The sequence below is a fragment of the Fusarium pseudograminearum genome, chromosome 1, assembly GCF_000303195.2.
Source record: "Fusarium pseudograminearum CS3096 chromosome 1, whole genome shotgun sequence".
NCBI lineage: Eukaryota > Fungi > Ascomycota > Sordariomycetes > Hypocreales > Nectriaceae > Fusarium > Fusarium pseudograminearum.
Window position 1 is genome coordinate 10,675,152 of NC_031951.1, and position 27,281 is coordinate 10,702,432.

The window sequence follows — 27,281 nt, forward strand, 5'->3', positions numbered from 1 at the left end:
CGCCAAGGGTCAAAGGTCAAGTCATGAATATATATACCAAGAGGAAAGGGGTCGTATTTATTCTTTCCAAGGGATAGAAATCGATAGTGCTACGTAGTAAGGGGGACATGGCGTACAGAACCCCACCTCCGAGTAAGCCATGCAATTTCATCATCTTAGTAAGAGCTAAGATTGGCGGTTTTCTTTTTTTGATGTCGTCTAACGTTTATTTTTCTGGACCCTAAAAAAGACTAACAACGTTTTTCTTCAGGGGTCTTGGGGGTGGTGGACCAACTAGACAATTGGGGGCTGAAGGTGGCTGGCTAACTATGTTCCTGTTCCTGGCGTCAAAGTCTATTGAACACTACCTAAATAAGTTTACTCGCCTAACTCGTGTATGTAGATTGACTGATTCATGTAATGATTAAGAATTGTATAAACTCAAAGAAAAGTGGTCATGATATATAACATGAAACTTTCAGCCCTGTTTGCTGACGTAGGTATAAAACCATGTACCTAATCTATTACCTTGTCTAGTCAGGTTGCACGACGATCACTTTAACCCTCAAACGAGATTGACTGCTCCTCCGGGTTTCAGCTCTTCCCCTCCTCTCCACCTGTCACCGTTGGTCTCTCGGTCTGCTTCGTCCCATATCCTTGTCTCCTAACAATAGATCCACAAGTGCAACTCGGATCAAAGGCATCTTGTTTCAAGCATGTTTTCGGTAGATATAAAAGTTAAAGCAGCAGTATAAAGTTTAGAATAGAGTTATTCTCTCGTACGCTGAAGGTAGATGAAGCGTTGCCCGTTACTGTCTAATGGTCGGGAGACACGGTAACCTTGTTGTGATGGCGGTTCAAACTCTAGAATAAATGGCTTGGGCAGCGATTGATCACAGCTTGGGGTTGACGAATATGGTGGAGGTGGAGGGGTAGCATCGCTCTGTGATACAGTTTGTAGCTGATAAGACTGTGCATGTTTTTCAGATGAAGGGTCGTATTGACTGGCTGAACTTGACAGGGAAGAAGATCCCGACAGAAAGGTCTTGATGCGGCTTGTGATACAAGGCATGTTGATGACAATGAAGAGTAGAATGAGATACAGAATAATGAACTGAAATTGTAGCTTGACTTGTTGAAATAAATTAATCTACTGTCGAAACCTACTTATATATTAAAATAAATCCCATCAATTGTTGTTGCAGTAAATCGATCGTCGTGATCATCGTCAGCACAGCGATGTTAGTGGTGGCTTAGCTCGCGCAATGCTCCAAATCTAGGCGTTTAGCGGGCGGCTGCTGCTATTTTACAGGCCGTAACCCCCGACCCAAGGCTTATACTTGATCTGCGAATGCGATCCAGGCTGTGCTGTAAGGTAAGATGAGATTCGCGAATAGCAGCACTTGGAATGCGAACTGTATCAATCCGAGAGGTAGTCATCTGTTTATTTCTAGTATACAGCAAACTGTTCGACACTGTCGGCTAATCGGTCTCTGAATAGGAGACGAAATATACCCGTTACTCTAGTCTGGCTAGTAGCCACTCCTGAAAGCGTTCTAGAATTGAATCTATTGATGATAGCGTGAACACGACATCCAGCAATCTGCCTAAAGTGCAACGCTCCGGGGTGCTTTGTATCAGCCGGTCCGTAGCTAACGCCAATATTTTAATAGCATTTACGCCACAAAGTAAGCATTCAACACACTGGCGGTCTTCAAGCACAATCGCAACATGACTCCAACATCACAGTGATAATGGTCTCATTCAAGGATATCCAAGCTTCCAACGCCCTCATCAACGATGCTACCGCCCCGCGCGTCGCCGTATTTGTCGGCGGAACATCAGGCATCGGAAAGTTCACCCTCGAAGCTTTGATCGCCAAAGGCACCAGTATCAGAGTCTATCTCATCGGCAGAGAAAGCGCCCAGCAAAGCACAGAGACGTTCATCCAAGAGATGCACGCTATAAACCCCAACGCTGAAATCATCTGGGTCCAGGGCGAAGTCTCACTTCTTGCTGACACAAAGAAAGCGTGCGACGTCATCAAAAGCAGAGAGAAGAGTGTTGATCTCGTCTTTCTCTCGACAGGCTATGCACCTTTCACTGACCGAAAAGACACAACCGAAGGTTTTGACATCTCTCAGACTCTGAGATACTACTCGCGCATTTTGTTTGTTCTGCATCTACTTCCTCTTATCAATGCAGCTGGAAATTCCAGAGTCGTCAGCGTCGGTGGTGGTGGTATGGAACGCTCAGATATCGAACTCGAAGACATCGATCTCAAAAGACCTGGAAATTTCAACGTCGTCAAAGCACATACACAAGCCGTTGACATGAACACTTTATTTCTAGAACATCTAGCCAACGAAAACTCCAACGTGACGTTTATCCATTCTTGTCCTGGCTGGGTCAACACTGGTAACGTCAGAAGGGGTTTGGACCCCAATACGATTCTTGCTTGGGCCATCTGGCTTCTACTTGAGCCACTGATTGGTATTTTCTCATTTAGCAATGAAGAATCTGGTCAGAGACACTTGTTTCAAAGCACAAGTGCTGCATTTGGAGGGAGAGGCACGACTTGGGGAGGAGAAGTCGGAGTGAATTCTCATGGACAGAAAGAGAACGGCCTATTTCTTGTCACCAGTAAATGTGATTGTACGCTGAATTCAAAGACGGTTGGTTTCTTGCGAGAGACGGCACAGAAGAGAATCGTTGAGCACACCAAGGATGTTCTAGGACCCTTTCTTTGATGATGGATATTTGAATTCATTCTTGTTGAAGCCGGTTAATTGTAGCTAGCGGGATTTAGTCATATAATTCATTCCCTTTGACATACTTTAAACGATGCTGACATGAAAGTCTTGATGTTAATAGTTACAATTGGATTATCCGTACTTGCAGCCAATGACAAGCTTCCCTTGTCACTGTCATCTTGCTAGAGTCAAATCACATCAACTCCTACTTCCCCCCACTCACTAATATTATTCACTTTCCTTCTTTCTTCATACACCAAAATGTATCTCATCAACGTCTCAACATACGACCTCGAAGAGTTCCACGGTAATATTCCCAAATATGCAATTCTGTCGCACACATGGGGCCCTAGTAGCGAGGAAATCCTCTTCCGCGAGATGCAAAATTCTCTCTCAGATATCAGAATCAAAAAGGGCTTTCGGAAAATCGAATTATGCGCCGAACAAGCAAAACGAGATAAACTCCAATATTGTTGGGTAGATACCTGCTGTATCGATAAGTCCAGCAGCGCCGAACTTTCAGAAGCTATTAACTCCATGTTTGCTTGGTACCGGAACTCAACTGTCTGCTATATATACCTCGAGGATGTCGTTCATCAAGAAGGATCCAATGGAAGAGATGATTCTTTCAAGAACGCAAGATGGTTCACGCGCGGTTGGACACTACAAGAGCTCGTGGCACCGCGAGTCCGTCGGTTTTACGATGTAAATTGGACGATAATTGGATCCATTTCGGAAAATCACTATAATCAACAAGTAGTCAATGGCTTTCTTCGCGAGTCTTCGGCTGTGGAAAAGCATTTGAATCCTTATCTACCCGAGCGGAGCAACATCCCAGGCCAAGTCTCTCAGATCACTGGAATACCAGACGAGGTTTTCCATTCTGGCGATCTGGCTTCTTTCTCAATCGCTACGAGAATGTCATGGGCGTCGAGACGTGAGACAACGCGCACTGAAGACCAAGCGTATTGCCTGCTGGGTATCTTTGACGTTCAGATGCCGCTTTTGTATGGAGAAGGAAACAAGGCTTTCATACGTCTCCAAGAAGAGATTATCAAAAGACAACCGGACCATACGCTCTTTGCATGGCGTTCGGAACATAACGCGCCAACTCCTACATTCAGCGGTCTTCTCGCACCATTACCTAAAAACTTCGCCAGCCATTATTGCCAAGGTCTATCGTCTAAACATGTCGACATGCCATATGAAATGACAAATAAGGGCCTGCATTTACAAGTACGACTCATCAAGAGCCGAAAAAACCCCAACGAAGTATACGCTATCCTGGATGTGAGCCACGGATCAAATCCAAGAAATGATGTATGGTACGGTATCAGGCTTGGAAGGCTGGACCAAAAGGGCCAGTTTGCTCGCATAAACTCGGATGAGCAACTGGTTACCGAGGCTGAAACGGCGGATACAATCTACATTAAGCCGAGCCATATCTATGTGCAAAATTTCATAAACCATGAATCACCTCTCTACGATCAACTGAAACCTAGTAGAGTGATTCTTGGTTGCGCATTGGGGACTATGCTGCTCACCATTCTGGAAGCATCAGGTTCAAAAAGCTGGGATGACAAATCCTTTAGTTTCTACCCTTCTCAAGACGACCTTTTCTACGCAAAGCTGGCATTTGAAAACACGCCTAAACTACGGAACATGTCATTTTTAACGATCGGATGGATCGTTCGTAAAGATGATATTGAGGGTATAACGTCCCGATTAGCTATCTTGTCTGGCCCGCAAGACTTGCATAAACCGGAAACTCTGTGGGAAAATGGTATTCGATCTGGAATTTCAAAGATATATTCTGAAAAGACTTTCAGTATTATCAATGGAGAGATGGTGGCTAGAATAATACTTCGTGATCAAATCATTTACTAGACTTGATATTCATATTTAATGATAGTTTAAAAGGACACACACGCACATAGAGGCTACTGAAACATTGCTGATCTATATGTATTTCCGAGTTGGCAGAGCCGAGTTAACCCAATTTCTTACTTCTTACATACTTCGCCTGAGGCCAGCAGTGAGGCTACTACTACCCCCTTGGGCGGAGAGACTATCTCAACTACTGGGACTGCTACTGGTACCATCAGTGAAAACTTTACCACTAATTCAGAAGGCGAGACTATCTTCCCTACCGAAATTACAACCGAGGCCAACATCTCAGGTAGTTATACAAGCTCGGAGGACGAAAGTACAGGAACTGCTACTGGTACTTCTCCTTCTGTGACTGCAACTGCTACCTTGCCTGCTGGCTTTCCTAGTCAAGTGGGCGATTTTGCTCTCTTCGGATGTGTTGTCTCTACCGCAGGCTTCCCTTCATTTACTCTTGCACAATCCAACTCGGGCATGGGTCTTGATATTTGTGCTACACTATGCGCTGGACGGGCTTATTTTGGCGTCTACAATACGTAAGTTTACCCTTATACTCTAAGTCCTTACATTAACTCTTATAGTGATTGTTACTGTGGTGATGAGATTGGTCCTGCTACCAGCCGGGTTGACCTCGACCAGTGTGACATCGAGTGTCCTGGAGACGACACCCAGTTCTGTGGAGATGAATCCAACTCCAAGCTTCGGGATCGCCAAGCTATATCTAGCAATCTCCTTCTCACCGTCTACATTGCTATTGAAGCTGGTGTCACTCTTACCGAGTCTGTCAACCAAACCGTGACAGATCAGAGGACCGTTATCACTACTTTTACTACTACCACCACCGCCACCAATACTGGAGCTTCAACTACAGCCACCGAGGTCATCACCGCCACTCTGGTATGCTCTGCTGGAAAGTGCCATTCGATCAACTCTGTTACTGTCTACACCTTTGTCGAGATCAAAGGCAGGGATCACAATGGTCAATGGGTTTATGTCTCTGAGCCCTGTTCCTGCGCTAGTGGTCAGAGGTATACTCCCAAGTTCTGCTCCAACGGCAATTGTAACAATATCAAGATCCACAAACCTCAGCAATGCCTAGATTGGTATAACTACAACATGTTTTTTATTCCGACAGATACAGCTTGCAGCACATGTCCCAGTGGCGAGATTGTATATCAGCCATGGGAGAACTCTTGGGGCACTCCTGATAGTTACAATAATGCGGTACCTACTTGTCGTGGACATGACTGCCCTTCTCAGAAAAACGTTATTAGACCTTACCAGGGGGCCTCTGGCGGAAGGTCCAAGTCTAGTTCTAAGAACGGTGGCAGTGGCAACTCTCAGGGCGGTTCTAGTTCTGGTTCTAATGGAGAGTCTGGTGGTGAATCTGGTACTACCCCCGATGGCACCCCTAATGGCAGCTCAAACGACAACTCGAACGACAGCTCGAACGACAGCTCAAACGGCGGCTCCAACTCTGGTACAGAGGGAGAATCTCAGAGCTCTAGTATTCCTAGCTCCAAGGGGTCTTACCCTAGTACGGTCCCTGTTATTAGTGGTGCTAGTAGTCATGTCTTTAGTGTAGTTTCTCTTATTTCTCCGCTTGCAGCTCTTCTTTAGCTTTAGGTCTTTTTACTTTTTATTATTTTCAGTTACTATAATTTGGCAGTGCTTTTCATCTCCAAAGAGAGCAGCAGCTTCAACAGAATAACCGCAGCTTCAACAGAATAACCATTTTCAGTTACTATATAATTGTAATTCCTTCAACTCAGGCAAAAATATTTTTTGAGCTTTTAGCTTTGCACAGATATCAGGGGGCCTTACCAAGACAGAGCCAGGTCGGGCTTTTGCTACTCAGTGATGGGTCCAATGTCTTCATATATGCATTTCCGAGTTGCTAGGACTAACCCTGCTTACTTTTGAGCCAGAAGAACCCATCCATCAAACTTGACTCCTCCATGAGTTTCAACCGCCTTCTTGATAACCTCATCAACAGCTGAAGGCCAATTATTCTCATCCTCCTCGGTAAACCCAGCCCGAGCAGGCGCCATTAAAGGTCCCAGCATAAATTTCTTCAACCCGTCGTCAAGTTCAGGACCGCTGACAACAATGCTCTTCTCCAAAAGCTTAAACTTGGCAGAGTCAAAACCAGCTTCGGCTGTAGTCTTTTCCAGCACGCCTTGCTCGAAGAACTCAGGGTGGGGCATCTTCAGAGGGGACAGGTCAGGTCGCACGATGGCTTGGGCGGCGTGAATAAGTTGACCAGCGCCGAAGGTCTTCCAGCATGAGATGACGGCTAGACCATCTGGCCTGAGCGAGCGGTACATTTCCTTGAGACCCTTAACAGGCTCAGCGAGGGTGAAAACGCTAAAGTTGAGGATGCTGTGCGTAAAGTGATTGTCGGAAATCCCCTCCAGGTTGAGTGAATCGAGTATCTTAGATTCAACCTGAGACCAGGATGTGAAAGAATCTTTAGCCCCTTGGACCATAGGAGGCACATTGTCCGTCACTAGAATCTTGGGAACATCCTCGGCCGGTAACTTTTCAAGGATAAATGAAGTAGCTATTCCAGGCCCAGCGGCATTGTCGTGCACCACAGAGTCTTTGTTAATAGGCTTGATTGCCTGAATCTCTTCAAATGATTCTCCAAAGACGCGACGTGTGCTTCGTCCAGTTTGCTGAACATAATTTGCTGCAAACGCAGAAAAGTACGAGGAAAACGGAAGGTCCTTGCTTTGAGACGAAGCCATTTGAAAGTCGTAGTGTGTTAAACTGTGTTGTTGTTGTGTTCTTACGATGATTCAAAGTTTGGTGAGACTACACGCAGTTAATCTAGGTATTTTCTATTGCTTATTCGTAATTCTGTCATCATTTCTTCGGTCTTTTTGAATATCTGATATAAGCACTAGACTTGTTTGATTAGCAAGAGGGTATGTCTGTTATAGATCCTGTCTGACTGGTCGGAGCGCTACCTACCATTTCATTTAAGCTTACGGCATATCAAATGTCTCCGAAGACCGAGGTCGAAGCAAATTGATCGAATTATTTATCGCATTTAGCCAATTAAAACATTAGAATATGATATCGTTCTCCCTCAGGGATCCAGCATAAAAGAAATTGCCACCCATATAATCAGGTCCCTCAATCCCCTGTATTGAGTCTTGCTCCGGGCTGATGATGAAATTCTCATTGAAAAGTGATGTTTCGTCGTTAGATATAAATTCCCCTAAGGAGTGGAGGTCCTTCCATGAGAAGCTATTGAAGGGGTCAGAGCTCGGTGTTGGTTGGCTTTGATCCATTGGAACTTGGTGGGCTCCTCGGTTGATGGAGACAATAGAGTCAGAGGGTTCCTCGGCCCTTGCAGCTTGCGATCTGGATCTTCCTAACATCTTCAACCACAAAAGCTTAAGGGATCGAGCGTAGCGTTGGCCGAGACCCTGTTGATTATCCGAGGTCTTTTGTAGACGAGATATGGTTTCGTATATAGCTCGACGAACACCGCGTGCCTCTGAGGGCTTGATAGCTCCAGCAAAAATGGCCTATAAGCAATAAAGGTCAGTATGCTATGCAGGCAGAAAATCGACATTCTTTTTCGTACCTTGAATAGAAACACGGCAGCATAAATGACATAGAGATAGAATTTTAGAGGCATGTATTTGAAAACCTTGACCGGGTCAATGAAACTGTTGATAGTGCAAAGTATCGAATTCGCCGCGTCGATCGACTCATAGATGAATCTCGCATCCGGTGCAGCAGCAAGTTCTGAAAACAGATGGCCTGCTGGTCTCTTCCTTTGACGACGGACAATGCGGTTCAGATTGGCCTGGAAAGCGAAGGCATTGATATAGAGACGAAGAAAATCATAAGACAGCATCAGAGACGCCTTGACACAAGGGATGAAGCTGAGTCCACCCCATGATAGTTTCCACCTGCGAAGAACGGCGGAGAAGTCATCCTGTCGAGTCAGTATTGTAGGCAAGTTGTATGGTAAGAGATCTTACTATGTATCGGACGTACTCGCCTCCTGTATACAGTTGCTCCCTGTGACTGGTTGACGAGTACAGAATATCGTGAGCATTGCTGAAAAGTTGGGTCATCTCAAGGTGAGCCTGGAAAAGCAGAGCTAAGTTATCATTGCCCAAAGTTTGTGTTTGAAGATACGGGAAGTCGGCAGCTCGCAGATTGATGGATGGACCTGGGCCACGAGACCAGAATCCTTTTCCAAGGCGGATCGACACTTGACGGTCACTCATATAGCAAGCTAGCATGATGTTAGCTCCCATCTCAAAATAGTGTTAGTTTGTTTCTTACCTGCCCAAGCTATCCGTTTCCTACTCAATTCTTCAGTTTTATCTCCATCCCGCTGTGTCAGTCCAGTTTGTTCCAAGTTTTGAAGATATGCGAGACGGATAGCAACGCCCACAAGCATCCACGAGCCTTGATCCTCTTTTCCGCAACCAATCATGAGATCTTCTTCGAGTGGCTGAGGAGCCCATTCGGCAAGTATCAGCAGTGCTTCGACTGCACCGACGGTTGTTGAGCCGGTATATATCAATTTTGAGATTTGACTCTCCATATATCTGGCGCACGCAGTGTGCGCTTTAGACCAAGAGGGGTCATCCTTGGTAGCCACGGTCAAGATAGCTGTGATGAGATACTGCTCTTTCTCTATTGATTCGAGGAGGTGGGTATAGTCGAAAATGGCACTGTAGGCGATGGGGAAGAAAATGTGAAAATTGTCATGGTATCTAGAATCATATTTGTCAGCCTTGCACATGCCCAAAATTATCATAGTTATGTAAACTCACTGCTCAATGAGAAATGATGCCTCTGAAAGTGTGAGGGCCCCCGATTCTATAGGTGGGTAGTTACAAACGCCCTGAGATGCGCCTGCAACGCGCCCTGGACCTTCGGCCTGTCTAACCGCCTCTTGGGGTTGGTTGCGATTATGACTCTCAGGTTCCATATCGGCGACATGGGCCAATAGATCAAGAGCGTCGGAGGGATTGAGAAGATCCGAAGATGTAAAGTGGCCCTGCAGCTGCACAGCGTCACGTCCCTCCTCCTCCTCCTCTTCGTCATTCGAATCTGATCCAAGGTGCGAAGACAGCCATTCACTTGGCTCGTCCGTGTCTCGAGATCTTTCGGCATGGGAGCGTGAGGACGTGTCCATCTGCCTAATCGTTCCGTTTCCCGGCGTTTTGTGGGATTTATTGGATGGCTGATGGTGACTTAGACGCTGGCCTTTGATGCGACGTCCGCCTCGGCGTGAAGTGGCGAGAACACATTCTTGGTGTTTTTCGATGCAACGACGACATGGAGGGTCTCCAGGTATGCCAGTAGAGTCGCTGTTCAATGGTAGATTAACAATAAGTATTTAATTAATTGACAAGGGGTGGCCTACAGATCACAACGTGTTTTCCGAGATCGACAAGTGATGCATGCTCTCGAAACTCTCTTGTCAGTGTCTGCTAATGGTGGAGACATTGTCGTTGCAATGAGCTGGGTCAAACACCGAAAACAGAAGGAGCATGCGGCATTTGAACGAAAAGGACCGACCGGCGACACCTGCCTCGGCTCCGGGGCGTTGATTCCATTTAATGCCAAGATGAGTATAGGCAGGAGATAGACTTTAGACTAACGGCAGGTAGTCCAAGCGCCAAAGTCACAGGAAGGAAGGTAGTACATGAACAATGACGGAATGTTCCGTCCTCTTCGGGTCAACGGAGATTGCTACAAATTATGGGACGTCAGTTTACTGAATTCTACCGTATGGTTCAACTACTTCAAGCCACCACTCAGTAATATATCCTGCCCAGTTAGGTATCCATTCTTTGCCATCCTATCAAAAGAATTAGCAAACTTGATCCAAATCACAGCAGAGCAGACTTACATGATTATCACATTGCAAACTTCATCGGGACACCCTAGTCGATGGATCGGAACCGACGTTGCAATGGCCAACCCTGGGTCCGTTTCTTTGAGGCCCTCCAAATCACACCCTTTGTCCCATGTCCTATCACCCAAGGGTTAGCCACTGTAGCGTCTTCAGATGAGGAATCACAACTTACTCAGATTTGGGAGGAGGAATCATCCCCGTGGAACCGATCATGGCTGGAGAAACCTGGATAGTCAGATCTGAATCATGGCGAGATATAGGATGACTTACTATGTTTACTGTGATGCCTTCAGGTGCCAACAAAGTAGCCAGATTCTGGCCCATCGAGCTTTGAAATTCTGTCAGTACAACCAATCACCGAAGCTTCTGGGCCCTGCTTACCTGAGTGCTCCTTTAGACGCCGCATAATGACATCCATTGAGTCCACTTCCACGAGCTGCAATGCTTCCAACCAGTATCACACGTCCCCATCCTTGCTTCCTCATCCCTTCGATACAACCCTTCGTAACCACAAACTGGCTTCGACTGTTGATCTCCATCATCTCATCCCAGTCGTCCTCTCGTATATCTGATACATCGCGGATTCGCCGTCCCAGCCCTGCGTTTGCCACCAAAATCGATACTGCGTGATGCTTGGATGATACAGCGTCTTGACTCAGCAAACTTGGCACAAGGGATCTTGTTGACTCCCTTTGGGAAAGATCTGCCTTTACTGTCACAAACAACTGTGACGAGTATATCTTGCTGAGCTCCTGTGCGAGTTTGTCTGCCTTATCTTTGTTGGAAGAGTAATGAATGGCGATGTCGCAACCTTCCGAAGCAAGGGCCCTGGCTACAGTGGAACCTATTCCGCCACTATCAAGATCTGTCAGTTCAATGCATCGGATTTTGGTTCTCATCGGATTTTGGTTCTCATCGGATCCCAACACACCTTGAGCCAGTCACCAAAGCCAATCGGCCTCTGATATCATTATTGACTGGTTGTAATCGAAGCGCCATCTTTGTTTGTTCCTACAATCCGCAGTTATATGTGTCTTGATCATCAAAACCGACGTCTTATATGAAACGCTAACCTTGCAAACCTTAAGCAAACCCCATCCATTCACCGCCGTCGGCAACCTAACCTCCAATGCCGTTTCAAAGACCGACGGCAATTGATTTATAAGTCAAGTCTAGAACGTATCTTTCTAGTCTGATACATGCTGCATGCAGATGGCCTAATCTTCCCCACAGCGTTAAACTAGCAAACATGGGGACCCCAGACAACGCTAAAGAATCATGATGTCTTTATTAACCCATCATGCCTCTCGTTTCATGCTCATCTCGATAACGCGCATCTCCAGGATTTAACACTAAACCCTAATTCTATCTGTTACATCTCTGGTGTATCTAACCGATCATTGACTGCCAACATGGAGTTGCAGGGTCAAAGCCTCATCTTGACCGTCAGTGTCTTGACGTCGCTGGGTTTTATGCTCATTGGTTATGACAATGGCCTCATGGGTGGTCTCGTCAACACTACAGCCTTTAAGGATACATTTGATGATCCTAATGCCGACATGATAGCTGTCATTGTCGCGATTTTTGAAGGTATGTTGGTCTCCCAAAAGAAAACACCAATGATTTCCACTCACATTTGAACTCCTTAGTTGGATGCTTCTTTGGCGCCATCTTTACATCCATCTGGGGCGAAAGGCTTGGTCGTCGTTGCTCAATTCTCATCGGCTGTATTGTCTTGATGATCGGCGCTATCCTCCAGGCTGCTTCTTATAGCCGAGCCATGATGATCGTCGGCCGAATAGTATCTGGTGTTGGGCTTGGTACCATCAACTCGACTGTCCCTGTTCTGCAAGCAGAGTTTAGTCCCAAGTCCAGTAGAGGAATCTACGTCTGTGCTCAACTTTCGACTCTCAACTTTGGCATTTTCCTCGTCTATTGGATAGACTACGCTCTGTCTTCTCATCACGGGAGCTATGCCTGGCGTGTCCCTGTCATTCTCCAATGCGTCCCCATCTTTGTCATAATCGGCCTCCTAAAATTCATCCCCGAGACGCCACGTTGGCTGGCAGCACACGACAGGCCAGAGGAGTGTCTCAAGATCCTCGCTCGGATTCATGGTACTTCCGTCGACGACCCTGATGTGCGGCTCCTCCACAGTGTTATCACTCAAACCGTCGCCTACGAGACGTCGATCGGCTCCGGTTCCTGGAAGGACCTCCTCAAGGAAGACAGCATCAAGTCTCGCAAGAGGCTGCTTCTCTCGTGCACTCTCCAATCCTTCCAACAACTTGGCGGAATTAATGCTATTATCTGTAAGTTTTCCTCATGATTGATATTGTAATTGAATGCTGAAAATCTTAGACTATTCAACTACCTTGTTTGAGAAGAGCATCGGCTTCTCAGCTCATATGTCATCTCTCATGTCAGGTTTCTTACAGACATGGTTCTTAATCGCATCTTTTATTCCATGGTTCTTGATAGATCGCATTGGACGTAGACCTCTGGTGAGCATGAATACTATTCTCAATAATCACCCAAGCTGATAGTCTTATAGCTCCTGTCAATGACAACTGTCATGGCTGCCACTATGGCCGTCCAGGCTGGCTTGATTTACCAAGTGCAGAATAACACAGCCTCGGCACATGCTTCTGGAATTGCAGCAGCGGCAATGCTTTTCATCTTCCAAGCAGCATTTACCATCGGTTTCCAAGCAACTGTTTGGGTCTACCCGTAAGTTTCGATTTGCAGACGCACATTTGAAAGTTTCACTAATAAATTCCAGCTCTGAGATCTTGCCCCTTCGTCTTCGACAGCGTGGTTCTTCTATTGCCACAGCTTCAAATTGGATCTTCAACTATGTAAGTCTTCTTCTACTTACAGACGAAACAACATGCTGACTCGTTTTCAGATGATTGTACAGATTACTCCCGTCTCGATCAACAACATTGGCTGGAGAACATACATCATCTTTGCAGTATTGAACGCTTTCTTTGTCCCTGTTATCTTCCTATTCTTCCCTGAGACCAAGGGCTTGGAGTTGGAGGATGTTGACCAACTTTTTGGCGGAGAGGATATTGCTAAGGTCTTGGATAACAAGGGTGATGGGACTGTGGTCACGGTGGAGTCTGTGAACCGAGATGGAGCTACCTAGATGTGCGTCTAATCACTAAGCCACTTTTCGTTGAGACTTCATAAATGTCGTTAGTATAAATAATTCAATTTGTACATTCAACGTATTGGAACATAAAATGCAATAAGCACACTGTGGCACAACTCGGCAGTTAACAAAGCTAATGCAGGGCGCCCACTCGATAGTAGACGTCATGTCTTCCCATGCATCCGGCGATTGAGATATGATTTATCTATCTTATCAGAGATCGGTTCATAGCGAGCATTTGCCGCTGAGGGGTAGCAGAAGCCGCATCCAGCCTTGAATGTTACATAAAGCCCAATGGCCGACGGCATTTCTCCACCGAACCTAGCTATGATACATTCCAATTACCAGCCATGTTGATTGTCGTATTCTTCCCGAGAAATATAGAGGTCGCGATTTCCACCCTTTAGAATGAGCAATCCACCATAGCCCCTTGACAATGGCATTCAGAGTACTTGACAAGGCTGGGCAAGCCATCTTTGGCACGTCTCCAAAACTAGATCTTCTGCACGAAAACCATGATTATCCTTTCGCTCATGAAGCCAGCGTCTTTATTCCAGAGCACAATTCCCTGTTCATCACAAGCAACCAATACAACGACCCAGTAACTGGACAACGGAAAATCCAGATAAGCAAGGTTGATCTATCTCCCGATGGAGCCTTTCTTGGCTGTGAAGAAATCGAAGCACCGGCCGTGCCCATGGCCAACGGAGGTGTGAACTACAAGGGTGGCGTCCTCTTTTGTGCGCAAGGCACTTTGGAAAGACCTGGTGGTCTTGTCTTTATGGAATCTGCGCCTCCGTATCGTTGTTCAACTCTCATCAGCTCATTCTACGGAAGAGACTTCAACTCTCTCAATGATGTGGTTGTTCACTCTGATGGGTCTATCTGGTTCACGGATCCCATCTATGGGTATGAACAGGGCATACGTCCCAAACCAAGATTGCCATGCCAGGTCTATCGGTATGATCCCAGCAATGAGTCTATAAGGGCAATTGCAGATGGATTCGGTAGGCCGAATGGCATCTGCTTCAGTCCTGATGAGAAGATTATCTATATCACGGATACGGACTGGATACACGGCGATGGAACAACCGATGATTTCCGCGTGTCGAATATGTAAGCCGTACAGCATTCGCCATGTTTGTGCAGACAATTTACTGACAGTATACTATCAGATATGCCTTTGATGTAGCAACATATTCAGGCCAGCCGTTCCTCACCAATCGAAGACTGTTCGCCATGGCTGATGTTGGCGTCCCCGATGGAATCAAATGCGACACAAACGGTAACGTCTACAGCGGCTGCGGCGATGGTGTCAGTGTCTGGTCGCCAGGGGGGGTATTGCTTGGCAAGATTCTTATCGAGGGCGGTGTTGCAAACTTTTGTTTCGGAAGAAACGGCGAGCTTTTCATGCTTAATGAAACCAAGATGTGGCGAGCTCAGCTAGGTAATGGCGTAAAGGGAGCTTTACTTAATATTTAAAACAGGTATCACTGAAAGTCATTACACATAATTAAATTTCTATCAAAGTTCAAACTGCGTATTAGAAACTAAAACATGAAGTATCAAGGTAAAACACCCATCATGATTGCTCAGACAGCAACTCAATTCCGCTCCAATTATCTATACCAGCAGTAAAGCCCAAGTAGTTTTCATCCGTATCAAGGTTTCCGTCTAAAGCGTTATCAAAAGTATCAGGAAGAATACCTCCCAGCATTTCCTGAGAACAGCCCTCCAATTCTCGCGAATCGACACCATCTAGAGGATCCTCAAATCCAGCCAAGTTAAGCAAATCGCTGAAAGTATCGTCCCCAAGAATTATCTCACCCGCAGGAGTTTGTAGGTCAAACATGGGGGAGTCTTCAAGCTTGAGCTCAGGAAACTGGTGGGGGATAGATGTTTCTCCAAGAGATAGTGGAGATGCCTGGTACTGAGGTTCGCGCTCTGTGATCGCTTTGCTCGTGCCAGCAACGTCGATCTGGCTAAGCTGGTCGTTATCGACGACTTGCTGGTCATGCGAGATCGCTTTACAGAATCGCTCATTGTTGAGGTCGTGCTCTTGAAACATTCGTCGAAGATACTCGTCCCATACCATGTCAACAAATTGTTTGCACTCGGCCCCGTTGAGCCCAGATGCTGAGCCTATTTCTTCGAGGATCTCCCGAGATCTTGGGCTGCGAAAGCGAACTTCCGCCCTGTCCATAAAATCACTCGCCGCCTTATTGACGTAAGGGCTGAAACCGAGCTGTTCTCCGGGGAAGAGAACTCTGTAGAACCCGAACCATTGTTCCTCGTGGGTCAGACTGCTGCTTGCGCGTTGGAACAAGATCTCAAGCTTTTCCTTCGTAATAAGCCCGGGGGGAGGGTCAGAGGGGGAAAGATTTTGGCATATTTGATGTGCCACTTCCTCCTCACTCGTTGAGTAGTAGGACCAACACCTATCGCAGTGTTCCTTCCAATGGACCTTTTTGATGTGGTCTCTTATCCCCCTAATTTGTGTAGGGCTGATGTTGCAGGTGTACTTCTTTGGCTTCCACTTGACAAATGGACAAGCCCAACGCTTCTTGTCTTTACCGGTATCAGATATCTTTCTCTTCTTGTCCTGAGAACCTTCATCTTCACTTTCTCCATCACCGCCTAGTGCTCTGCGTTTGCCGGACTTCTTTTCACTAGCCTTTTTATTGAGCCCCCTCTTTTCGCCTTCCCCGTTGTTCGAGGCACCTTCAGTGACCTTATTTGATGCTCCGGTGGTCCGTCTGTTTGAGGCTTGTGGCGCACATGACCTGTAAAGATCATCGATGAGCAGTTCCACGACCCAATCTGCGTAACTGTGCATAGCAATCACTCGATTTGGATCGGAAGGCTCTGCGATGGCATCACTGCCCATTGTGTCCAAAGAGCTGCGGGTGCTGATTGATGAGCTGCACGACTGTGACGAGGTATATTGTGACCCTGCATTGACCATGGAGAGTGCATCATCGGGTGTTCTGTTCACCTCAAATGGCTCTCCACCGAAGAAGAGGCTAGAATCTCGCCATGAAAATTGGCAGGATTGTGAAAACGGGGAAAAGTCTCTGTCACGGATGGCTAGTCTTTCATTCAGCTCCGCGAGAAGCGATTTGATATGAATCAAGGCTTGGGAAGCTGGAAGAGGGAGCGACCGATTTGCCCTCAAGATATCTTCAGTTGGCAAAAGTAGTGGCTGGTTTGTGTCCAAAATATCTTCAGTTGGCGAACAGGGTGGGTGACTTGTACCCGAGATGCTTTCAGTTGGTATAGACAACGACGGTCCTGACTGCGACATGGTCGACAAAGTCATAGGCCCGGCATCCAATGCTTCCGGTAGTCTCAGCGGTATAGAAGGGAGTACACTCTCTTCTGGTCGATGGTGATCAGAATATTGAGCGGTCAGATACAATTCTGGGTGTGAAACGATAGGATCTTCATGGCCATCACCCAAGGCCAATAGTAAGGGGCCATTGGCTAGGTCTTCCTCCCGGGTAGAGCGACCCAATGAAGCTGGTTCCAAGACCTAACAGTAGAAATGTCAGTGGAAAGATGCTCTTTTCAAGACTGATGTCCACAGGGGATGCGGCCGACTCACCCTGAGTGATGGCTTGGTGGGTGCTGTGGTATCTGGCGAGTCGCCAGCACCAAGTTGCGTCGGCGCATCAACTTGGTCAGACATTATTTGGAAGTTTGAGCAAAATAATAATAGATGACAATAGAATTTGTATAAGAATTACGCGGGGATGAAGATGATGAATGAAGAATGAATGTTGGGCAGGTCGCGAAATCCCCCATCATTTTATGTGTAGTCGATTTGCAGTCGTTACCTCGTTTTCGCCCAGAATCGAGGTACCGACTGCATTTCCCAAGACCGTTGGTGGCTGATGACGATATCCAATAAACAGTCTCGGCTGACACAACATATCCAGCTGGGGAGGTTTTTATTGGTAATGTCACCAGGCCGAAATTTAAATACATCGTGTTCGGGGTAGCTCTTTGATACACAAAGACGACATAATTCTGCTTTTAAGCTACAAGGCATCACCTTATACGCATAACTACAATACTTCGATCTAATCGAATGCCTACGAGCCATGTATACCTTATTTGGTATCCGTATATGTAACAAAAAGATAAAGTAAACTGAAGTAGCTGGATCTATCCGTATCACCCTTGTTTTACAATTAACAAATGCTCAAGACAGACATGAAGACCTAAATCACCGACGCTTCATCAGATAGCCGGCATTCGCCCAATCATAATCACTTAGATCGTCTACCATCACAAGGTATACTGTTTTAATTTTTAATTTTCTCATTAGCTGATAATAAGCATTTGTTTCCCTCGAAAGTGATTTGCAGTAATGAACATTCTTAAGTTATTGGGCACACTTATTCAGTTCTATGTTTTGTGTTTATGTTGGCAACATCTCGCTTGGCGCAATTGGTGACGTGACTGATGAGATAGGTATGCAACTCGTATTTGGCTCGTTGATAGGACCCTTTTTCAGCTTTATCTCAATTAGTTAAAAGAAGAAAATGGTAATATTATAAAAGACAGAAGTTGAAATGATACAAACGATATTCGGTAAAAGGCAGTATCATTTTTCCGTGTCTTGTCTTGGTGTTATTCGCACTGAATGCCCGAATAGTACATTGCACCGCTACAGCGAATCATTGTCACTGCCAATGTTTGTGACCTAGCGATGCCTTGATTGCAATCAACTGCCAGTGTTCAGGATATAAACCTCAATTAGCGATTAACTGGCGATGATCGTATAATCCCAAGCTGTCAAAACCATGGCTGAACCCTTGCGGCTTGTGGATGAAGTCATAAAGCTGATCATGAATACATGCATTTAAATCACAAGGCAGCAAATCATCTTATCTTATCTTAACGAGCAGGTGACAGTGACAATCATGACAAGGATAAGACTCAGCCCAGGCGCTAAAGCCAGCTAACCCGCAGGTCCTGGGGTCCCTATTTTAAGCTATTGAGCCGCCCCACGACAGTTGTCGCTTGGCCTAGCCTTAGCGAGCTGCCACTGTAGTCCATACCTAAAGTGCGCCACGATCGGGTGCACAGGCTCGGCCACTTCCATTTTCCTTGCATCATGCAACATAGCGCTTACAATCTGACAAAAACGTGCTTCTCCCGTTCGTATTTCCAACCTAATCGACCCGATACAGCTAAAATATCGGTGAGGTTAAGGCTTCATGGTGGATACCCATGACCCAGCTTGGCAATTAGGCTCATCCATCGCTCCATTTTCTCCTCGGCTCAGCCTTGTTCAGACTTGTCCCTGCAGGGATACGATCTCCATTGACTCCTTCGTTGGGCTTTTTCGTGTTGCTGTGCCTCTCAGAGTCTCACTTCTTTCGTATTAACCAACAACTAAGCTGTTCGGAAACGACCCAGTGTGGGTTGACAGGCAGCCATAGAGGGCCCGGAAGGATTTGACTCTATGGGCATTCGGTGTGACTGCTATGTTTTCTGTCGATCGTGACTTGGCAAGCGCCAGGTCCTGCATAGTATAAGTAGACGTTGGATTCCCGCTTCAAGTTGCTGCCATTGCCATACTATCACCATCTCAGAAGCCTCACACTTCCACACACACACACAAGTTAATTCATCACAAACCCCACCCACTTGCAAACATGCAGACCAAGTACCTCTCTATCCTCGGCGCTACTGCCGCAGCTGTTACTGGCGTCTCTGCTCGTGATATCCAGCATGTCGACGTTGTCCACATCTTCGAGACTCTTCACGTCTCCGAGCAAGTCCGCAACTTCACTCCCAACAAGCGCAACATCGACGCCCTCTTCGCGCGCGACTCGAATGATGAGTGTCTAAGCTCGGCCACTTCCATCCTGCGAGCCTTTCCCACCCCAACAGGCAGTCTTGGAGCCTATGTTAGCACTGCCCAAACTCAAACCAACCCTTGCACTCTAGAGGTTCCTGCTACGCTCTCCTCGGACTTGATGAGCTACTACACCAGCTTGACTGATTGGGAGATGGACAACGACGACGGTTTGATCAAGTTCATCCAAAAGTGCGCCAGCCAGGATGACCTTGATGAGATCAACAAGGAGCTGGGCGGCGGCTCAGAGTGCTCCGGTCTTGGAACTGTTCTTTTCACCGCTGCGAGCAGCACCAAGACTGTCGATTTGCAGACTGCATTCCCCGACTACACTGCCGCCTCTGTACCCACCACGGTCGACAACGCTGGTGTTGCCCGCGATGTTAGCAAGTTTGCTGCTGCCGCCGCTGCAGTTGTTGCCGGCTTCATGATTGCTGCTTAATTGGGATGATTTGGCGAGGGATCTGCCATTGTGACGACTGATGGATAGAGCGTTGATCTTTTTCTGTATGATATCCTGTGCCTAATGCACTTTTAGAGTCGGTTCTTTATTGCTTGTGTATACCCAGTCGATTAGCAATACTATATAACTATAACTCGACCTCCTGATCAGCTATGCTTGTGAACTGTTTACTCAATTGTTAGACGTACCTCCTACGCGTGTTAGGTTTTTTTCCGACATGTCTACCTAGATACGAATTTAAAGCTGTCGGCCGGCTATTAAAGGCATATACAGCATGTCAGAATTAAAATGAATGTGCTGTATTATATAGTAGGTACTGCCAACAGCCGGCAGCAGCCTTACTCTATCACTTGAGCATGCTGAAAAGCGCCCCCTAGGTCCCTCAACCCGCTATGGTGACTAGTAGGTACCTATTAATAATGATGTAATCATTGGAAATGTTTGTATCAGTAGGTCGGTCGGTACCTGCTAATCCTTGGACTAAAGGAATGCCAGGGCGGGCACCTTCCTGTCTTTTTGACAGTTAATTTTTAGGCATCTCTCTGGTTACACAAGATACAAAATAATTCCGGGCGGGTACCACATCCACCAGCAAGCACCCTTTCTCATCAAGATCAACACTACCAGGCAAGTGCATCGCAGACAAATCGGCACTGGTTTAGTAGCTGATGGAAATATCAGATCACTCTTAGTGTATGTATGGCCCAAGAGTGGGCTAATGATTTCGTTTGATCTGTTCTAACTGCCGCCTCTTTAGGATCATGGAGCGGGCATCTTTGCTATTGAGTCTCTCACCTGAGCTCATCTTCCAAATCGTCGGCCACTGTCCTGCCACCATTCTTACTCTCGCCCTCACCTGCTCTTCCGTGTACCGCCTATGTCAGCCTGTTCTGAAGCAGCATCGCGATGCTTACAAAAAGTACAAAGTCACCTCGGACTTGTCCCCGGAAACAGTGCTTCACCTACTGAGGGCTGGCCCCACGGCGGAAATTGAGAGATGGCATGTTCGCGAACTGGAAATCTGGGGTAGTCGACAGTCTTAGACAGACTGGCGACGGTGGTCTCCGGAGCTGCCTGGTGCATATGGACTTGCTGAAGAAGATCCTTCTAGATCAGCGTTGAGTGCACAAGAATTACAAAGATGCACTCGAAAGGGAACCGAATGGTGGGAGCTCTCCAGAAGCGACATCAACAATATCCAAAACACTCTAGAATCTGGCAATGATGGATATCTGAAAACACTCCTTATCGCCTCATGCCCTCGAGTTCACAGCATCAGATTTGCCAAGCGGCCGAAAGATTCTTGGTCAGTTCTCAATTGGATCAGAAGTGCCATCGGATGGAGCAAATGTGGTAACGGTAAATGGCCACCAGGATTTGAGTCGCTACGAAACATGGCGGTTGGTGTTTCGATTGGTCTATCACCCCATGAAGAAGATAATGGATCGTTACATGGTTCCATCCTCACATTGCTTTTACACCTCCCCCATCTCAAGAACCTGTACTTCTGCGACCCTTTCGAAATCAGACACCCGGAGGACGGGAATGAGGACGAGTACTTCGATTTGCGCGAGTTGTGTGACTTCCCCGCCAACACTTCAAGTGTCGAATACCTGTTTCTCGACAACCCTACCAATCTTTCCGCCGAGTTCTTCGACGCCCTTGCCAGCGCACCAAAGGACCTGGACACACTTGTTGTCAAGGCCAGAGGCCCATCTTTGCACAATTTCAACGCGGTTGACACGTTGGTGGTGGACTTTGCCCGCGAGAACCCGCAATTGAAGCGACTCGTCGTTTATAACGGCGAATCACTCTGTGGCGAGTACGGGTGGCTCACATATCTCCCTTCTGACTTGAAGGGTTTTAATGCCATTAAGCATCACAGCATTTCAGCTACTGGCATTACGGATCAGGCATGTGATCCTGCATACGGCTATATTCCAGACATGGTGAAGGACGAATGGTTTCATGAAGCCTTTCCGCCTTGCATTGAAGCAATATATGTTTGGGGAGAATCGGAGCTTCGAGGTGACGAGATCGAGCCATTAGAAGTCCTCGATTTCTTGCTCGCACGAATCATCGAGTCGGGTGCTTACAAAGACCTCAAAGTCATCTACGTCGACAATGTGGAATCCTCAGCTAGGTGGTGGGGGCTGAAGGGGCTTTCTTTCCAAAAGACCATCGCTGCGGGACAAAAGACTGGAGTACACATCTGCACTTTCATGAACAGAGATGATGGAGGTTATTGGAAGAATTTCCCTGCCAGGCCTGATCGGTTTGACCTCAAGACCGGCCCCTGTGGAGGGAAGAGACCGGCGAATTGGAGGCTGAACCTTTACACTGGTGAATGGGGCCCAAATTGTATGGGGTGTGGAGAGTGTGACAAATGTTGGGCGGTGTATCCTCCTGAGCTGTGGAAGAAGCATAAGACTGTCGAAACATGAGGCGAAAGGCGGCTGGGTGATCGCTCAAAAGAGAAGTTGTATTGTAGGCCAGACTATTTGGAAGATGGTGGAGGATATCATCTACTGTAGCATGCACATACAATCTTGGTGCATAACAAAAAGGGCGGCCAGTGTGATTCAGAAGTACAGACATGAACATCCTAAGAGTCTGGTCTACATAACAGAAACTAATTTCCTAATTTCACCTCTTGTGCCACTGGCGATTAATGACTCTGATACCCTGCGCTTGCGTCCACTCAACTAAATGAGTTTTTGTTATATATCACACAAAACCTGGTGCTTAGGAGAAACATTACTCTCTCAAATCTTTGAGTGCAGAAGTAAACAGCCTAGTCTGCTTCAAAAACTACAGCGAGATCAATGTGTTTTCATTCAGCACATTTGTCACTAAGACGGTGTTGAACCCAGAGCAAACCCGGTGAGTCACCATGCAATACATTTGTCAAGAATTTAAATCTCATATTGGTCCATATCGTATGCCTGTAGACCCAATTGCCCTGTCCTCCTCATAACAATTCTTCCAAATAACAAGGCGAGAACCACACCACGCCACGAAATGAAACTTCATCCTACCACGACACTGATTTCTGATATGAGTATTCGCATAGCCATCAAGAAGGCCATCGTCCCAACACGCTTGGCTGATCCCTCAGAGCATATCGTTGTTGTAATCACTCCCCGCCTCGTAGCCCTTCCTAAACCAACTGCCGTCTTCGTTCGAAACTAGCCTCTCCTAGAGGGCCAGCTTTTCCAACTTGTCGTACAGAGGCGTTCCGAAACCACTAACAGGATCCCATCCTTTGACAGCCTCCCAACCTGCACCGGGTATTTTGGGCGCGGGAGTGTCTTGGAGACTGAAACCCTGACAGCCATAGTTTCTGCCATGCACAATACTAGATCGATGGTTAGAATACAGATAGTTGAGATGAATTAACATGAACTTACTCAGTGAATCCTTTGTATCCCTTCTTATAGATCCAAGGGTTAAGAAATCCCATCGCAGGCTTGCCCTTTCTCAGCCTCTCATTCGAAAGGAGAGCAACAATGGCCCCGAATGTTGGCGCTGCCGCACTGTCGCTATGTCAGCTTCTTCGCTGTGATAACAAGTTTGTCTTTCTTACCTTGTTCCTGTTGCAGGACGCACTTCACCACGCACCATGACCGGCAATTCAGCCGCAATAGCTGCTACATCAGGATAGGCTCGTCCCTTTGGGTTGTAATAAGCCTGCCACTTCTTGCCATACTTCTTCAGGTATTCCTTCATAGCCTTCTCCTGGTACTCAGGGCGTGGGAAAAGATCAGAAAACCCACCACCGGTCGAAAACGGCTCTCCTTCTCCATCGCTCAATGCAATCTCGGGATTGTTGCCTCCCGTACCACCAACAGTGGTTACGTATGGACAAGCACTGGGCCATGTAGGGAGAAACTTTTTGGTCTTCTTTCCATCATTTGATTGACATGCGACACCCACACCTTGATTACCAGCTGGGACTATGATTGAAACGCCTCGCGTGCCAATCTGTCCAAACTTGTTGCAGACCTGACGGGCATATTTCTTGGGAAGGTGTTGTTCGTATTCACCCCATGATATGGAGATGACTGAAGGGAGTTTCTTGGTAGGCAGGTTCAAGATATGTTCAGCAAACTCGAGCCAGGTCTCAATGCCCTGTCCTGGTGGTAAACTGTAGCATTCTATTAGCAACACAAGTTCCCCGATATGACAAAAATCACTTACTCGAGATCAGAGATGTAGTCGGTGTTGATACCTCCAACAGCCAGGTGTTGAACCGGAACTCGGGAGGCTAACGAAACGGCGTATTGGATGTTCAAATTTCCTTCGTTCTCGGGTACATTGTCGCCTTGCGTGTTTTTTCCACCATTGGCAAAGTCGTCGGCGAAGGTGACGCCCTTGAGATCAGGAGCGTAACGTCGGAGAAACTCTTGGAGCTCATCGCGTTGAGAGGTCATCTAATATCTGTCAGCCAGGAATTTCAACATGATAAATGGAGTTTTCGTACGTTTTGGAAGCTGACAGTTGTGTATAAAGATCCCTTCGCAGCACTTGGGTACTTCTTTGGCAGGTTGTACAGCTTGCGGATGCACGCAGGGGTTGCCTCTGTTTTGCACTTCTTGAGGTCAATCGGTCCTGGTCCACCATAGTTGCCGTTTTTGGTGGATCGTGGCTCCTTTTCACCGTAGACATGCCGCTTCATCACGGTAGGTGCAGTTTCTTCGAGACTTCGACCGTGTTGGAAGCTTGAAAAGAGTGTGGTAGGTTGAATTGATGCAATGTGGCGGCGGATCTCGTGAGGGACAGAGTACTCTCTCGTTCTGACGATGCTTCTGTCATCACGAGCGAACACGGAGAACCGAGTGCTGAGCATTCCTTCAGCGTTCTTGACGGTGGTCCGAATGTGAAGCCATTCGCCCTCGTCACGAACGTGATGGTCGGGAACTCCAGCCTCGGAGAGCCAGCGCTTGACAGACTTGGTAGCAGCACTAGACGGTCTGAGGAGAGCTTTGGCAGATTCACGAGAGAGATGCTTGCCATACTTGTGATGGTCAGGATCGGAGACTTCGTAGATGGTGCGCTCAAGTAACTTGTGGTCTTCGGGCTCAAGTCCGATAGAGAGATTGATAAATTCGTCAGGGGAGGGAGAGTCTGCTTCCTCCCATCCAGCCGGAGTCTCGTTCAATGACTCGACCACAACTGGGACTGCTAGAACAGACGCCGCGCTGAAGAGAAACCCCCCAGTCTTGAGGAGATTGATCGCCAGCATGGCTTGAATCGGGGTTCAAAAGAGAGAGTAATAGAGTGTTTGCAGGTTTGCTCGTGGAGATAGGCTTGAGAGCTTGCTGATAAGTTGGAATATCGTCAAAAGGCGACTCTCTTTATATCGGGTTCCAGAGAATATGCGTCTGATGTAGAACGAAGTATCACTTCTACATCCCTGTCCCAGTTGGTGTTGTGGCTGCTATCCGTCTTCCCATTTTGGTAGGTGGGCGTTGAAGAACAATACTAAGCCACTTCATATTGTTCGTGGCACGTTCCTTCCATCAACCAACACCATCTCCCCAACAGTCCCAATGGTGCGGGTCCTGAGCAACACTCCTGCCCTACCGGGCGGGAAGGCTTTCAGTTTCTTCATGTCGCATTCTCTACCAGAAGAGGAAATGGCGATCCTGTGGCGTCGACCAGAAAATTCCTTGGCCATGGCTCCGGTGAGTCAGTCTTTCTAGAAGGGCGGGAGAAGTTGTTAGCTTGAGCAAACACTCGCACGGTATCATTCAGGCACGACAAGGAATACCTAAGCATGCACATCGAACAAAGACTGAAGTTGCGGATTCCGTCAAAAAATCAACAAGCTGAGTTCGAATGTCACTAGATTGTGTCTGTTATTCTGTAGATGTGATAAAATTCATGAGCCTGGGATATGCCTTTCATTCCTTAAATGAGGCACCCAAAGAAGCAAGAAGCAGAGATGGTCGCTTTTCCCCTTGCGTTTGCACGGTTGGTGCTGACAAGGCTTGCATGTACCTCAAATCGACTGGCTTCTTCGAGCTGCAGAGGATCACCAGCTGATCAATGTTTCTGCTGTTGGTCCTTAGATGCTCAATAGCTGCTTGGCGATAGGCTGGGTACATCGCTTGCCTGCATGCTTCGGGATTCGAATGCATAATTACGCCAAAGCCGAAGCATGAGCTGATGGTGACGATGTAGAGGGTGACAGAAGTTACCTCTTGTTCTCTCAGCAGTCAACCCTTTCACTTACTGGGGGAGGGCCAATGATCATGTCCATATGTTGGAATGTCTTCTGTCGATCATGCTTAGAGCCAACAGTGTTTCAGTGCAGATGTCCCTGACGGGCCGCATCGGGTATCTTCAGCTTTCACTGCCAAGAAGCTTGTCACGATTGTGACTTTGGTTTTGGCTGAGGTTGAGCTGCGTATTCGTCTTGGCACTGGGCCCATTTGTGACACCCTCTTGGAACAGCTCAATGCCTCATGACTTGCCAGTTATCGGACCACATTCCGTTGGAACAACCAACAGCATGGTCAAGGGACTCGGAGCACATTTGGGCCTCTGCAAGATGCAAATCGACTGGAGATCTGCAAGGATGAATCTGCTCCTAGTAGCCGAGCTGTGTCTTGGAATTATCGGATGGAAGCATAGCTCCAAGCTTGGGGCAGGCAAGCAAGCTGCATCAAAGTGCAATGCAGCTCCGGAAGAGCAAGCCTGAATTTCACGGAATTTGAGCAGTCACAATTGAGGAAGCTCTTTGAGAGAAGTAGATCGTATTCTTGGTCGGAGTCGCGACTTGTTTCTGCCTTGTGTCACTGTATTTCGTATGCTAAGATGAAGGAACGGCCATACCAGGGCGCTTATCATTTCTAGGTGTCCAGTAGAGTTGTTGAAGTAATTTATCCCGTTGGCTGCTTGGCTCTCGTGGGCCATTTGCATGCGTTGCACATGCTCACACAAGCTCACACAAAAGCTGGCTGAGCTCTGAGCTCTGAGCTCTGAGTTTTGGCTGTCGGCTGCCTGCAACAACAATCATAACCTCAGGCCTTCAAGCGAAGAGAAGCTCCTCTGGAGCTCCAAAGCTCTTGCCCACAAATTTACGACCCACTCGCTTCTTACAGCAGGCAGCACCTTCAGCCTCTTCATTTGACGCCCCCTCATTGGTCCAAATTCTGCCGCTCCCACAATCAGTCGCTTCTCACCGCCCGCAAAATCCTCTATAAAATCTCGGCTTCCTCAGCCAAGCTACGCTTTTCCTTTCTTCTTTTCTCCTTAGCTCTCTTTGC

General features: G+C 47.1%; 10 protein-coding genes across 10 annotated transcripts; 6 read left to right on the forward strand and 4 right to left on the reverse strand.

The window, feature by feature from the left end:
- Positions 1 to 1,733: 1,733 nt before the first annotated feature.
- On the forward strand, positions 1,734 to 2,729 carry FPSE_09029 (uncharacterized protein; the record flags this gene model as incomplete). Its single annotated transcript, XM_009262146.1, has 1 exon — positions 1,734 to 2,729. The coding sequence occupies one exon, from the start codon at positions 1,734 to 1,736 to the stop codon at positions 2,727 to 2,729; it is 996 nt and encodes a 331-aa protein (XP_009260421.1).
- Positions 2,730 to 2,993: 264 nt separating this feature from the next.
- On the forward strand, positions 2,994 to 6,239 carry FPSE_09028 (uncharacterized protein; the record flags this gene model as incomplete). Its single annotated transcript, XM_009262145.1, has 3 exons — positions 2,994 to 4,421; positions 4,716 to 5,155; positions 5,201 to 6,239. The coding sequence occupies 3 exons, from the start codon at positions 2,994 to 2,996 to the stop codon at positions 6,237 to 6,239; spliced, it is 2,907 nt and encodes a 968-aa protein (XP_009260420.1).
- A 293-nt stretch (positions 6,240 to 6,532) lies between these two features.
- On the reverse strand, positions 6,533 to 7,369 carry FPSE_09027 (uncharacterized protein; the record flags this gene model as incomplete). The annotated part of the gene is made up of 1 exon (XM_009262144.1): positions 6,533 to 7,369. The coding sequence occupies one exon, from the start codon at positions 7,367 to 7,369 to the stop codon at positions 6,533 to 6,535; it is 837 nt and encodes a 278-aa protein (XP_009260419.1).
- A 321-nt stretch (positions 7,370 to 7,690) lies between these two features.
- FPSE_09026 (uncharacterized protein) lies at positions 7,691 to 11,517 on the reverse strand (the record flags this gene model as incomplete). Its single annotated transcript, XM_009262143.1, has 10 exons — positions 7,691 to 8,158; positions 8,218 to 8,574; positions 8,621 to 8,880; positions 8,931 to 9,367; positions 9,428 to 9,967; positions 10,513 to 10,635; positions 10,691 to 10,743; positions 10,789 to 10,846; positions 10,900 to 11,373; positions 11,450 to 11,517. The coding sequence occupies 10 exons, from the start codon at positions 11,515 to 11,517 to the stop codon at positions 7,691 to 7,693; spliced, it is 2,838 nt and encodes a 945-aa protein (XP_009260418.1).
- A 413-nt stretch (positions 11,518 to 11,930) lies between these two features.
- Positions 11,931 to 13,669, forward strand: FPSE_09025 (uncharacterized protein; the record flags this gene model as incomplete). Its single annotated transcript, XM_009262142.1, has 6 exons — positions 11,931 to 12,108; positions 12,168 to 12,830; positions 12,880 to 13,022; positions 13,073 to 13,248; positions 13,301 to 13,376; positions 13,427 to 13,669. 6 exons carry the CDS (start codon positions 11,931 to 11,933, stop codon positions 13,667 to 13,669), a joined length of 1,479 nt encoding a protein of 492 aa, XP_009260417.1.
- Positions 13,670 to 14,111: 442 nt separating this feature from the next.
- Positions 14,112 to 15,157, forward strand: FPSE_09024 (uncharacterized protein; the record flags this gene model as incomplete). The annotated part of the gene is made up of 2 exons (XM_009262141.1): positions 14,112 to 14,791; positions 14,851 to 15,157. 2 exons carry the CDS (start codon positions 14,112 to 14,114, stop codon positions 15,155 to 15,157), a joined length of 987 nt encoding a protein of 328 aa, XP_009260416.1.
- A 100-nt stretch (positions 15,158 to 15,257) lies between these two features.
- On the reverse strand, positions 15,258 to 17,363 carry FPSE_09023 (uncharacterized protein; the record flags this gene model as incomplete). Its single annotated transcript, XM_009262140.1, has 2 exons — positions 15,258 to 17,207; positions 17,280 to 17,363. 2 exons carry the CDS (start codon positions 17,361 to 17,363, stop codon positions 15,258 to 15,260), a joined length of 2,034 nt encoding a protein of 677 aa, XP_009260415.1.
- Positions 17,364 to 19,341: 1,978 nt separating this feature from the next.
- Positions 19,342 to 19,986, forward strand: FPSE_09022 (uncharacterized protein; the record flags this gene model as incomplete). The annotated part of the gene is made up of 1 exon (XM_009262139.1): positions 19,342 to 19,986. The coding sequence occupies one exon, from the start codon at positions 19,342 to 19,344 to the stop codon at positions 19,984 to 19,986; it is 645 nt and encodes a 214-aa protein (XP_009260414.1).
- A 782-nt stretch (positions 19,987 to 20,768) lies between these two features.
- On the forward strand, positions 20,769 to 22,451 carry FPSE_09021 (uncharacterized protein; the record flags this gene model as incomplete). The annotated part of the gene is made up of 2 exons (XM_009262138.1): positions 20,769 to 21,011; positions 21,051 to 22,451. The coding sequence occupies 2 exons, from the start codon at positions 20,769 to 20,771 to the stop codon at positions 22,449 to 22,451; spliced, it is 1,644 nt and encodes a 547-aa protein (XP_009260413.1).
- Positions 22,452 to 23,205: 754 nt separating this feature from the next.
- Positions 23,206 to 25,252, reverse strand: FPSE_09020 (uncharacterized protein; the record flags this gene model as incomplete). Its single annotated transcript, XM_009262137.1, has 5 exons — positions 23,206 to 23,365; positions 23,418 to 23,543; positions 23,594 to 24,154; positions 24,208 to 24,440; positions 24,491 to 25,252. 5 exons carry the CDS (start codon positions 25,250 to 25,252, stop codon positions 23,206 to 23,208), a joined length of 1,842 nt encoding a protein of 613 aa, XP_009260412.1.
- Positions 25,253 to 27,281: the final 2,029 nt, after the last annotated feature.